The sequence below is a fragment of the Archocentrus centrarchus genome, chromosome 15 (assembly GCF_007364275.1).
Source record: "Archocentrus centrarchus isolate MPI-CPG fArcCen1 chromosome 15, fArcCen1, whole genome shotgun sequence".
NCBI lineage: Eukaryota > Metazoa > Chordata > Actinopteri > Cichliformes > Cichlidae > Archocentrus > Archocentrus centrarchus.
Genome location: NC_044360.1, coordinates 30,033,200 through 30,047,595, shown reverse-complemented (window position 1 = coordinate 30,047,595; position 14,396 = coordinate 30,033,200). Strand labels below are relative to the sequence as shown.

At 40.3% G+C, this 14,396-nt stretch overlaps 1 protein-coding gene across 1 annotated transcript in view; it reads right to left on the bottom strand.

The window, feature by feature from the left end:
* slc24a3 (solute carrier family 24 member 3) overlaps positions 1-12,031 on the bottom strand; it is a 197,855-nt gene extending 185,824 nt beyond the window's left edge. The window contains exon 1 of the mRNA XM_030747677.1: positions 11,703-12,031. Within this exon, the coding sequence (XP_030603537.1) occupies positions 11,703-11,883 (181 nt within the window). The 5' untranslated portion in view covers positions 11,884-12,031. The remainder of the gene's footprint in view (positions 1-11,702) is intronic.
* Positions 12,032-14,396: the final 2,365 nt, after the last annotated feature.

Here is a 14,396-nt window from a genome sequence, read left to right as displayed (position 1 = left end):
GCTATTCATCCATCCATCCATCCATTCGCTTCCGCTCATCCTGTTCAGGGTCGCAAGGAGACTGGAGCCTATCCCAGCTGTCATAGGGCGAGAGGCAGGGTACACCCTGAACAGGTCGCCAGCCTGTCGCAGGGCCAACACAGAGAGACAAACACCCTTTCACACTCACGTTCATGCTCTCATTCACACCTATGGGCAATTTAGTGTAGCCAATTAACCTAACCCCAGTAAGCGCATGTCTTTGGAATGTGGGAGGAAACCGGAGTACCCGGAGGAAACCCACGCAAGCACGGGGAGAACATGCAAACTCCACACAGAGAGAGGGAGAGGCCTGGGCCAAGGTGGAATCAAACCCAGGCCTTCCAGATGTTATTCTAGCTGTGAGGCAGCAGTACTAACCACTGCGCCACCGTGCTGCAGCCTTCATATCAAAATGGGTGTAAACGATATGTGTTGCTAGGCAACCCAGCATGCCATAATTGTTGTTTTATATTAATTTCTGGGGGTCAAAATGCTATCCACAGAGGTTCTAGAAATAAGTCAAGATAGATTTTTTTTCTCTTCATTCCACAAACCTCAAAATTCATTATATGGTGAATAAACCCATTTTAGTTAAAGCCATGAAATATGAGAGCATGGCATTTTAATTTAACAGTTACATGATTTTTTAAATGCCAAAGGTTCAAAATGACCCCCTTGATGGTTCTAGTGTTAATTCAAACTCCCACAGCCATTGTATCATGGACAGATTGTCATTGGCAACTTTGCAAAGCAACCAGTTTCCTGCATCAAAGCTAAAGTACAGCTATAGGGATGATATTAGCTTGCTTGCTTGAGAATGTAATAACACTCCTGGAATTTATTCTTATTGGTGGTCGCACAATAAACGTAAAAATTAATCAGTGATTTTAAACAATGAAAGTAGAATAAAATAAGTACGCTAAATACCAACCACAATGCAATATTTGCATGCAGTTAGGAGGACTGAACTATACTTCCTGAACACTTTGAATAAAATAAATAAATTTAAACTGGAATGTGTCTTTGACTTTGATATTTCATAACTTTATACTTGATAACTGTGTCATAAAAGCAATAGCTTCCTCCAGGTTGTGGTGTGCTGTGATAATATTTAAGTTAGGAGGTGTTGTTTGGACCATGTCAAAAAATGTAAAAAAAAAAATAATTCTAGCAGCTTTAATTTTGATACCTGTAGTTTTTCTGTTATACAAAGATTCATTAAAATGTTTTCTCAAAATATTTACCTAAGATCAAACATATTTAGAAAGTGATGTTTTATTGCACTGCATTTAAATAAGTATGACTGTCTATGAGGACTATGTACCATCTCCTCTGTAAAATGAGGAAGCAGAATGTGACACCTCTTGAACTGGTAACTGACTGGCCTAATTTGCCCACATGTTGTAATTCATCTCACACTAACCTCCTCGAATGTTAACTGCATCCACCCATGGGTGTATCTAACATCACATGCTCAGTAAATATGCTTCCTATTGATTATTAATGGCTGAAAACTTGATTGGATAAAAATTTCAGACAGTGTTTGTAATAAGCCATCATATCTAGCTTCCAGCGGAACAAAAAATTCCTCCCATGGGCACGCTTACCTCCACAGCTATTTCACCATTCTTTCAAAACTAACTAGCTAATTAATCTGTCATTTACACATTAAAGGCACCACCCAGGGAAGTGCAGCAGTCCATTTGTGGGAAATGTCAGAATTTGCCTGATGGCACCACAGACAAAATGAAAAAAAAAATAACAGAACTTCAGTTCAATTCACTTTTATTTATATAGTGCCAGGGAGGGAGCCAGGACTAAAGACACTATGGAAGAGAGCGGTGTATAAACAGAGACAGTGAAAAGAGGTGAATGAAGAAGAAACAATCAGTGCATCATGGGAACCCCCCCAGCAGCCTAGACCTATAGCAGCATAACTAAGGGATGGTTCAGGGTCACCTGATCCAGCCCTAACTATAGGCTTGATCAAAAAGGAAAGTTTTAAGTTTTAAGTTATATGGTACTATGAGGTCTTTAAGATGTGAGAACCAGGATTTTAAATTCAATTCTGGATTTAACAGGAAGCCAATATGGGAGAAATCTGCTCTCTCTTTCTAGTCCCTGGAAGTACTCATGCAGCAACATTTTGGATCAGCTGAAGGCTTTTCAGGGAGCTTTTAGGACAACCTGGTAATAATGAATTACAATAGTCCAGCCGAGAAGTATCACAGAGATAGGATGTTCTTGAACTTGAGATACTGCACAAGTGCAAGAGGGCTGTCGTGGGTCGGGGTGGGCTGTGTGGTATGTGGGTGTGTATCGCTGTTTCCAGGTGGTCCGGTGGGCAGGTGGTTGTGTTCCCACCTTTGCGGCTGTGGCCAAGGTGCACACTTGTGGCTGGTTATCAATCAAGGCCTGGAGTATTTAGGAGTGGCTGAGACACAGACTCATCACAACCTCCATGTTGGTAATCCAGCAAGCTAGTCTTTCATGTAGTAGTCTCGTTTACCTGCCTGTAACCTTGTCCTCTCCTGTTTCACCAGTTTACTCCTTTTCGCTGCATCATATCCTCGGAATCGCAGACCAACTCTAAATTAGTGAGATGCTATTTCCTTTACAGCTTATGGGTTACCTGCTTTAAGCTGCGCATTTGTGAGTTATACCACAGAGTCAGGCACTTCTGATTTGAGGCTTTCTTTTTTAGAGGAGCCACGGTATCCAGTCATATGCAGCAAGGACGTAAAAACTACTAACAAGATAATCTACCTCAATGGTAGTAGAGTCTAGATAGCTGCTCTGCACTGTGTTGGTAAATGCCATTGAAAATAAAACTGGAGGAATTATATCCTTGAACTTAGTTACAGCACTTTCAGAAAGACTCCTACTGTAATGAAATTTAATCCCCATTGCTGTGTAATCCATTATTGTAAATTTAAAGATTATTAAGAAATGATCAGACAAAATAGTGTTTTCAGGGAATACTGTTAAATCTTCAGTTTCTATGCCATATGTCAGAACAAGATCCAGAGTGTGATTAAAGTGGTGGGTGGGCTCATGTTGAGGCTGTCATTTTCAGCATCTACATGGATGGTAAAATCACCCACTATAATTATTTTATCTGAACTGAGCACTAAATCAGATAAAAAGTCTGAGAAATCAGACAGAAACTCTGAGTAAGGGCCAGGTGGATGATAGATAACAAATAAAGCAGGTTTTTTTAATTTTCCATTTAGGGTGGACAATGTAAGAGTCAGGCTTTCAAATGAATTAAAAGTCTATCTGGGTCTTTGGTTGAATAATAAGCTGGAGTGGAAATTGCTACTCCTCCTCCTCATTCTCGTTTTGGGGGAGTTTAATAAATTTGACCAGATTTCTAGAAATGAGAGCTACTCCATCCAAAGTGGGATGGATGCCCTTTCTCTCCTAACAAGACCAGGTTATCCCCAGAAAGTTTCCCAATTATCTATAAAGCCCACATTGTTTTCTGAACACCACTCAGACAGCCAGCAATTTAAGGAGAACATGTGGCTAAACATGTTGCTCCTGGTCCGACTGGGGAGGGGCCCAGAGAAACTACAGAGTCCAACATAATTTTGGCAGTTACACACCGATTCAATATTAACTTTAGTGACCTCCGATTTATGTAACTGGGTGTCATTACTGCCACTGCAAATTATTATTTTATGAAAAGCAAATTTACCCGTAGCCAACATTTTCAGGGATCCTTCTGTGTTGCCTGCTCTGGCCCCTGGAAGACAATCAACAATGGTTGATGGTGTCTCTAGTGTCACGTTTCTGAAAACAGAGTTTGTTCCTTATAATGTGTGTCGCTGATTGGGGAATGCTAGGGCTATGCTTCCTCCTCAGAGTCACCCAGCTGGGCGGATTTCCCAGCTGCTCGGGACAATCTGGTGGGGGAGAGCTAAATGGTGGCTAAGCTAACTTCATCTGCATCGAACACAGGGGAACACAGAGAATTTCACCAGTTACCTATCGGAATTTTGCATAAAAAAATTTTCTTTTTCACTTTAAGCATCTTAAACAAGAAAATTGAAAAAGAATCCATGTAGGTCAAAATTTGAAAAAGGTGCAATATTTTTAACATTTCATTTTAAAGGAATCCTTAAGTATTAAGACTAGACCAGACAGAGAAATTACTAAGTACAGAGTACAGGACTCCAATGAGGAAAGGTCCAGTGAAAAGAAGGCTGTCTGGTTGTGCAGTCTCTAAGAATGAGGAACAACTTCAAACCACTTCTCAGGAAGGGAAGCGACGACAAACACTTCAAGACTAAAAAAAGCTAATCGTTTTTAACATGACAAGAAGCCAAAATATTGTTAAACCAGCAGGATTTAACAAACATTATCAGCTTATTGAAAAAATATTGAAAAAAGAGAAATTTTGAATGTGAGGCTGGGTTTACTAGTACAAGGTTTACGTTAAACCCTCCAGGACCCATACATGAAGAAATCCTTTAAACCTGGCCAGACAAATGGACATCCTATAGAGAAGCATCTAATGCTTCGTATATCTGTAGCACTAGTGTCCAGATGATCTCATTACATAACTTCTGGTTGGCAAGTCCCCTTCTCTTCACTTGCTAGCTGAGGATGGGAGGGGAGAACAGAGGAACACAGATGTAGCATTCTGCGCTGACAAGTATTGCATGGTTTTTAAAAAAATTATGGACATAAGCTACAAACACTAACTATTTTATATTTATTACGCTACATTTTTCACATTTAACACATATAAAAACAGCTTAAATGAGTTAGTGGAGTTATAAAGAAGCAAAAAGAGCAAAGAAGGCAAATGTATTGACTTAACACCCTTTATGATGCTCAGCCAATTTCTATCCTCTTGTGTGCACTCATTATGGTAAACCACTTATCCCAGAATGATTTGGTGCTGTGTGGTATCGCCCATGTTACTCTCCTTTTCACGCTGGATTTGAATTTGGATACGTTCACCTTCGTCTTTCCTCTCAGAAAGAGAGTAGCAAGAGCTGCACTTATGAAGCTGTTTATCAGGCACTTGTCCACAATTTATTTATTTATTTATTTATTTTTTGATGGGCTGGCACAAGTGGGACTTAAGAGTAAGGATGGTGGGGGACAACAGGAACACACCTGTTGTCCCCCACCCCAAATTTTATTAATGTTGTTTTGGACTTTTTGAACTTTATGGTAAGTTTTGGGGAAATTTTCCAGTGCTAACCAAACTTGTTACCAGAGAGTAATGACTATGGATGCAAAAGTTAAAGCAGGGAGCAGGTTCAGCTCACAAGCTGAGCATCAGACCACATGCCACAAGGCTGAATGCAGCAGCCTGCATTTGATTCTCTCTCCCTGCTTTCTGGTCTCTGTTGTAAGATGAAAAAGCCCAAAAATTCATTTAGCAAAGGAAAACTTTATTTAGGCTTTGGTGAAACACATTACAGTTTAGAGATGTGTAACAACACATACTTCAGGCAGTTATTTTTATGTTCACATTCATCTTTTCTACCAAATGGACTAGTTCTTACATAGCATTTTTCTACTCTGTTTTGAGCACTCAAAGCGCTTATGAACCTGGCACAACATCACTGTGCTTCCAGATATCAACAATTAACTTGAAGTTAGAATAATGCAGAATTATCCTTCATCTGACCTGCTGCTAAAGCTTTTTGGGCTACTGCACCCATCAGAAGCTGCTTTGAATAAAATGCCTAAAAGCTGAATGCATTATTAGACTGCACTTTTTAAGAAAAAGCCGCACACTGCTCGTATTGAGGGCAAAGAGAAAGAACAGTCACGTAACAATGAAAAATCAGAGTCTGCTTTGCCTTCAAATCTGACCTCTCTCCATCCCCTCCTTCATCCTCACACTGACTCATGACCACCTTTACTCCCATCTTCACTTCATCCTCCTCAACATGGACAACCCCATCCTGTACCCACCCCCCTCTCACCTTACCTCATCTTTTCCCTCCTTCCGTCTCAATTCCCCCAGCCTTTTTCATCTCACTTCCTCCTCCTCCTCCTCCTTCCATCAATGCCACTGCTGTCCTCACTTGCTCCCACTTTTCCTGTTTAGATCACTGCAGCCCTTTCCCACCCCCTTTCCTCCACTCTTGCCTCTTTTTATTTTTGTCTAATTTTGCCCTGGGTCCTGAGGCTTTGTCAGTTCAATTCAACTCAAGTTAATTTATATAGCACCAATTCACAACAATAGTCACCTCAAGGCATTTTATATTGTAAGTTAAAGACCCTAAAATGTTTGTCAGCACAAAGTGCTCCATCTGTGTTCCTCTGCCCTCCCATCCTCAGCTAGCGTGCAAAAAGAAGGGAACCCGCCAACCAGAGCTTTAAGTTATGTAATGAGATCATCTGGATACTAACGCTGGATATCAGATATATCAAACAGCTATTAGAGGCTTCTCTATAGCATGACCACTTGTCTGGCTGATACATCTTTTAGGTTTGTCACTCATGATGAAGAGAAGGGTGGAGAGGGTATATATATATATATATATATATATATATATATATATATATATATATAAACCTGTAGATAATGAACGCTTCAGCATGTGTGCACTTGTATAATCTCATACTGCTTTTATCCTGGATGAGTATGGTTTCTGCCTTGTGATTTCAAGGGTCATATGCAGACTGATGGATGGATGTGGTTAAAGGAAATAAGCACAGACGGAGGACAATCAGACATGAGGAATGTGCACATCCACGTGCCGGTTGGAATACACACACCTTAACCACGTGTTTGTTTGTGTGCAAAAACCCGAAGGGGTATGATCATGGGCGTAACAGCAAGTCCTGGTCTCCCAGGTGGGACACTATGTAGGAAAAAATGTGTCAATTAGCCAATAATGTGTCAATAATTACTCATAGCTCAGTCATAGAAGGTGGAAAGGAGAGTTTAGTTCAATAATGACACTGAAATAAGTAGTGATGTGGGAGCTACAGGTTGTCAGCTGTTACTCCAAATAGACCTCATGCAAGAACAACTCATAAACAGATTTTTATTTATATCAAAATACCATATCTCCAATTAATGTGCCTGTCATGTGGCCGTCTGTTAACTACAAACTCTCCACCACAGAACTGCAGTAACGAGGAATTGTGTAAAACAGCGTAAATTTAATGATGATCTCAATTAATTGTGCAGCATAACTGAATGAATTTTGATCTCAAACACTTTAAGCATCCCACAATTAAATGAACATGATCAAGTACACATTCGAGCACACACTGGAAATGTGCAAGAGAACATGAAGCAAAAGCAAATCAAGTGCTCCCTGGATCACCTCCTGATGACTGTCTGCATGTGCCAATCACAGCTGTTCCCTGGTTGTAGTCTGACTGAGTAACACTACTTGAATACGAAGATATACAACAGATATATACAACAGACAGTCAAAACAAAAATCAAATGTCTGGCAGAAGGTGAGGAGCCTGTCCCAACAGCTGTTGGTTAGAAATACTTCGTATTTAGAGCAAGTGACATTGACCAAGTATAAATAATATGCAGAGTGCGGCGTAACTACCTGAAAACACACCACAAACTGCAGTATAAATACTGCATGAAGGCCAAGAAAAATACAGAAATGGTTGCTAACATTGCTATTGTACATTGGACATAAAGTCAGCTTGTACAGCATGTCAGCGTATCTATTCAGCTCACAAAGATGCACTAAAATCACCAACGCAGCTGCATTCCATTTAACCAAAGTTAAGTTTCCAGTAAATATAGTGAGTACAGAAGACTTCAAGAAAATGACGAATAAACTGGGCAAAAAATATGTTATCACATTGCACCATTATAAATGGCAATACTTGCGCTGTATCCAAAATGTCACTGAGATTTCACAGCAGTCGACTTTGCTACAGATTTTAGTGCAGGTACAATAAATGGCAACTAAATTTGCTTCTAGGAGATACACTTAAGTCAGGTGAATAAACTTTTTTGTCTCCAAATAAGTTTTAACAGGACTGTAGCACAACGTCAAAATTAAAGCAGTCATCTATGGTCTCTAATTACACTTTATTCATCACTTAAACGAGGTTCTCGCACTATTATCCCTCCCTTCCTTCTCATCATGATGGAAACTCCGAGTGTCTGTGTCTCTCTCTTCATCATCAGTAGCAATTATACAGCATGCATTTTGGAGTGTGGAACCACGTTTACCACTTCCCCGATGGATGAGTTATTGCCAGTCTGACAGAGGGACAACAGGACAATTGGATTATGGAGTCTGAATTTTAAGACAAAAATGAGACAACATTTATGCATGAGGCCCAAAATGTTTGTATGGAAAACATAAGACAGAATTGCCAAGTAAACCACATGCACGTAAATGGTTGTTCTACTGAAATTAAATGATTAGAAATTTGTTGACCATGATTTAAAGTGACAATTAAAACTGATGAGTAATAACTGATAAGATGGGACTGGGAGCTTAAATACTTGTAAAGTTCATATATTTGGGTGGGTGGATTTAAGGCATCTGACAACATCTTCCCTCAAGAAGCAATTATTTGCTGCTTAAACTCCAAATATTGCTTGTGTTTTACTTTACTGTGTTGTGGTGGTTCTTCTCCTCAGCAGAGAAAAGGCACCAGAGGCGCAGAGACCCCAGAGGTCTGTTTTTATATCAGTCTGCTAAAGACAACTGCGTAAAATGAACTATAATGCATTTGTACGTGAACTGTACAAATGTTTTAGAAGCTAAAGGTGTAGCATGAAAGCTTGTCACATGATGATATATATTGAGAATGGACCTCATGGTAAAGTTGGTGAGATCTGACTTTGGGCAAACTTTTAAAATAGACAAAAATCTATTTTTACTCACATGACTGTCTATATATGAATATTTACATATTTTCTATATATTGTATTGTAATATTCCTTTTCTGACATCTCCTACCTAAGAAGGTTATGTAGGCGGAAGATGATTTTTTTCCCCCCAAATTCCTATATTGTGACCAAAGGGGTTTAAAAGTAGTCATCATAACCAATAACTAATGATGGGGTTTTTCTTGCATAAAGGTGAACAGGAACAATTCCTTTTGCCAAATCATTCAAAATCAACAGACTTATGCTAGCTATTGGCAACCTGCACACTGCCGCGCCCCCTTTCTCCATCTGGCAAAGCATGCATTATCTTTAGGTGGATCATGGAGAAGAAGTGAATTTGTTCTATTAGAGAAGCTGAAATTGCTATAAAAAACAGCAGAAGAATTTCCAACTGAAGACGGTGAAATAACGCCTGCAGAGGAGGCCAGTGTACACAATAGTACCATTTGTAGTACTGTTTGTGAATAACGCCCAGTCCTTTTACTGTGCTTGGACTGATCATGCTTTAAAGTTGATCCAGCACTGCTCCATCTTCTTCCAGAGTGACACCTAGGCTGTTGGTGTGAGTCAATGCTGAGTACTGCTCCAATACTGGTACTAAATTAATAAGCTGTAATCCTCACTATTAGGAAGAGACTGGAAATCATTCTTCATCAGGCTCCAATTAAACATTGCTTTCCAAACTTTGTTAAAAAAAAAATAAAAAACAGACGCAAACAAATAAATCCAAGAATAAAAATGTGCCAAACTGTTGCTATTTTTGAGTGCCAACAGGCCCAGGGTAACTAGAATGAAAATATTTAAAAAAATGTATTGGCAATATTCATCTAATTTCTGCTCTAGTCTCATCTTTGCTTACAGTGAGAGTCATTGGACTGCTGCAAACAGCTGCCATTTATAGTCTTGCTAGTTTCTTCTTTTTCCTCCTCACACAGGCATCATATGCACATACACAGGCTGACAAACAACAGCAACAACATGTTAAGTTACCATAAGTATAACAGAAGCTTCCCAACAAGTGCTGCACCAAACTGTCCTCGCACCATCTATTTTCTGTACCATCTCTCTGACCTAACGAGGCTGAAAGCGTCAGTCATTTCACTTTGACCACAATTTGCAGTTAAGTAAAAAAAAAAAAAAAATTTGCGAACACACAAACAGAAGCTGTTGGTGTAGCAGCTTGAAATGTCTCCAAACTGCTGAGCTTCTGCTGTTCAAGCTTCCTCCATGCTACGGTAGCTCTGCCGCTAACTGCTGCTGTTGCATGATGAAGAAAACACAGAACAACATCAAACTAAACCAATCCTGCTTTTTGGGGCAGTATCGGATCTATATCTGAGCCAAATGTTGGACTAGTGCATCCATAATCCTAAACCATGAAGAATCCTGGAACAGGACATTTAAAAATATCAGCAGTCAGTAACATAAATCAATAAATAATGTGTTGCTTTTTTTATTTCATTACTGAATTAAATGTCAAAAAATGCCTCTTGATTGTCCAGAGCCCAAGAGATCAGGGAAAGGCGCCAGACCTTTTGTCACTATAAATGACAAAATTATTTATCTTCCATCCAAATTATTGACTGTTTTTGAAACAATTACTTGACTGATCCTTTTAAAAAATATCATGACTTGAAAAAATATCCCACTAATGATGATTTCTTGTGGTCTGCAGTTACATAGTTGGGACATCTGGCATTTTGCTAATGCCTCTGCAATCATTTCACATTCTCCCCTCCCAAAAATAGAAGCTTTGACTCACTATTACAAAAAGAAAGACCTGACTTATCACTCGCTAATTTAGTCAACAATAAGCCTTCGGTCAAAGGCGGTACACTGTAAGATTAAGAAGCAGAAAATCTGGAGTGCTTGGAGAGATATACAAGAAAACATGAGGAGCAATGTGTTTAGTTTAAATCCTCAGGAAATCACCAACTGGTCTGCCTGATGTTGTTCTGTAAAACTCGTTGGGCAGCTTACAAACAAGACCTGTTTGGCAAAATACACTAAAACACTGGGTGAGTGCAGAACTCTGAATACAGTCTTTAAAAGGTATAACTGACTATGACTGGCAGATTCCTCTCTAATGAGCATCGCACTCAGCTGCCATAAGCTTGTGATGTGTACTGTTTAATTTATGTTTAAGAACGTCACCCTGAAGCTCATCACATCACTGACGATCATTCATCAGTGTCATCAGAGTTCAGAATGCCAGGTATATCAGCGCCTCAGCCTATCAGCTGCAGCCACAAGGCTGTAGGAGGAGGAAAGTCGATTTCTGTAAAGTAATTCAGGCAACGGCTACCATTTCCAGGGGATTATTAGTTACAGATGCTGAGCTACATGAAGGCATGCTGTTGTTGTTTTGTTCTTTACGTGACTGTACATGCGAGCTGATACAGTGCCCAAGAATTCAATCTGATCTGTCTGCACAAATTCTGATGCTTTCTATATTCTATTTTAATTGGTGAGAGTACAGATGCAGGGAATTATATTAACCTATACATTTTCTGTTCTTAGGTTCATATTTTACATATATTACTATATGATATCGCATGTTAATATGCACTGCCTGTCCTGTCTGTAGCTTTATTCAAAATTTTCCCAACACTGCCATCACTGGCCTTAAATGATGTTATTGTCCTGTTTCAGAAAAGAACACGCACCAAAGGAGCAAAATCTGCAATGTTCTCCTGTTTGAATGCTTCTCCTCCTCCGAACAGCCTGTTGTTCCTGCTTGAGGAAAAACTCCATATGAACACTGTCTTTCCTCAAAGACCAGCATTCAGACTGGAAGGAAACAGAGCTTTAAACTGCCCCTCACCTGCTTTCTGTGCCACCGTCTTGAGCCCCACGACAACCCCCAGAAGTACCCCCGCAAAGCACATCTGGACGACGAACAACTCCTTTCGCTTTCTCCGCCTGGCTTTGCTCCTCCGCCGGTTCAGCATCATTCCTCCTCCGACAGCCGTCTCCGGCATCCCTTCAACCACCACACGGGCCATGGCGCTCTTCTCTCAACGAGCGTTCCGGCGGTACCCCCGGTGGTGGTGCAAAGGTACGAGAACCTGAGGCGAGAAGGCAGAGGCACAGAAGCGTACTGTACGGCACTGAAGTTACTCGACGGGAGGAGATATGACTGGCTTGACGATGGCTTCGTAAAGGTCACCAAAGCATGGAGAAATTACACATCCGGTCCCAAACTTCAGAATAAAAACGTAACGCTGACGATTGTTGGCTATATTTTAGTTAGCCAGCAGAATTTCCCTAACTAGCTCTCAAAGATTTTGAGATGAAACATTGCTTAATTTAAATGGACGTTTTTCGCCGTCAACACTGATATTTGTTGGATATTTTTAGTTTGACAGCTGCATAGGAATCTCAACAGAGGAAAGTGCATGAAGAGCAAAAATATGTCTGTCTGGGCTAATAAAAACATTTAAAGATGAAATCTATAATTATTATTTATAATTATTTTATAAATAATATGGAGTGAAGATAGCTATGAAGTTACTTCTTCTAAATAACAATGTCATTTGTTGTACTTCAAAATTCGATGGAGGTTGAACTTTAGTTCTACTGAAACATATTTTTGAACACAATAAGGATGATGTAATCACATACCACAATCAATTTTACCAACTGCAAAATAAGATGTAATGTAAATGTAACGTCAAAAGATGTATAGGTTGCCTGCTTTTATTTTTTAAAATGTTATTTCCGGGTCTTTGGTAACGCCGTTGCACTTGACAAACTTGGAAGCGCTCGCTTATAACTGCTTCTATACTGCTTCTTCAAGCTCCGTGGTTGGGGCCAGAGAGCGGACCTCCAGAGAGCGGACCTCCTGACAGAATGACCCCAGTTAGGAGTGGTGACTGCTCGGGGAGAAGCGATGGAGTTCTTTGGCTTGTGGATGTGCTGCTGCTGTCTCAGGAGAGAAGATGTTATAAGCAGGGAGAAACGTGAGGAAGGGGCGTGCCTATGTGTGCATCAGAGAGAGAGAGACACGGGAGCATTACATAATAAGAGTTTCTACTCAGTGAAGAGAACACAAGTGAAGTGGACTTACTGCTGCTGCTGTGGGGGGATCACATTGAGGCACTGAGGGTCAAGCCAATTTATAGTTGTCCTGAAATCTTGGTGCACTGCAATATCAGAAAGCTTCTTTGTTGGCAACACGTTTATAGTGCACTGGCTACACATTAAAAAGCAGAAATACTGCAAGCTTAGAAAACAAATGTAATACCGAAAAGCTGCAAATATACAAAACCCAATAACTTCTACTATTCACTGAGAAGCTGCAGAATAAGGCTGGAATAATATTTATACACATACATGTGTATACATGTTAGGATCTCAGCACTGTCGGGTCTGCAATGTCATTGTGACTCATCATGGCAGAAAACTGAGTATCACAGCCTTGTTGATCAGTTTTGTTTCCTGTTATAGTGTAGCATTTCAGGCATGATAGTCCCATTGTGGAAGTGGTGTTTCGCATGCCTGTAATGCACTGACCTCTTGGAGCCACTGTACAAATGCCTGTGTGGTACAGAGCAATGCATGAGTAAAATGGTTTCTGCCATGCTCATTGCAAAAAAACAAACAAACAAACAACTAAATAATGAAACAAATGCATACTGTTTCTGGGAAATCACAACACACAGGACCTACTGTATGAGTACAGAAGTGATATATAGACTATTTGACAGGGACTGCATGACAGTGTGAGTATTAGCATTGAAGACACTGAGGTTGAACTTTCACATTTGAAACACACACATGCACTGACAAAGGCTCTGGCTTGTTGACCTCTCTGCAACTGACTGACTACACGATCTGACCTCTTCTGATCTCTCCACAGTAAAACCTCAGATGGAGGCTTCTTCTTTTAAGAGGAAGGGGAGAGTTGATATTAAGCCACTTGAGATTAAGCTGTCACACTAATTCCTTTTAAAGAAATCACTCCAGTTCTTCCTTCGTTTTTTTCCCTCCTGCTGAGGTGTGTTATGATGTCATTGCAGCATGGACAGAAACTGGAGACTCATAATGCCGTGTGAGAGATAGACGGCAGTGTGGCATTAGCAAATGAGCTCCCAGATTACGCCCAGAGTCCCTTGGTACATGCTTACACACACACACACACACACACACACACACACACACACACACACACACACACACACACACACACGCACACGCACACACACGCACACACACACACACACACACACACACACGCACACACGCACACACACACACACACACACACACACACGCACACACACACACACACACACACACACACACACACTTCCTTCATGATGAATTGGGTATAATCCTCATCCTGAGCAACAGCGTCTGACAGCCATGATTTGAGACAATGAGAATCACATATCGAGTATGCTGGATTAGGAGGCAGTGAGAGATTTCTGCCCTCCAGCCTTTGGGTAAAATGTGCAGATGTACATGCTGTTTTTAGCCTTCACTCTTTAAAAAATAACAGAGTAATTCCTGAAAC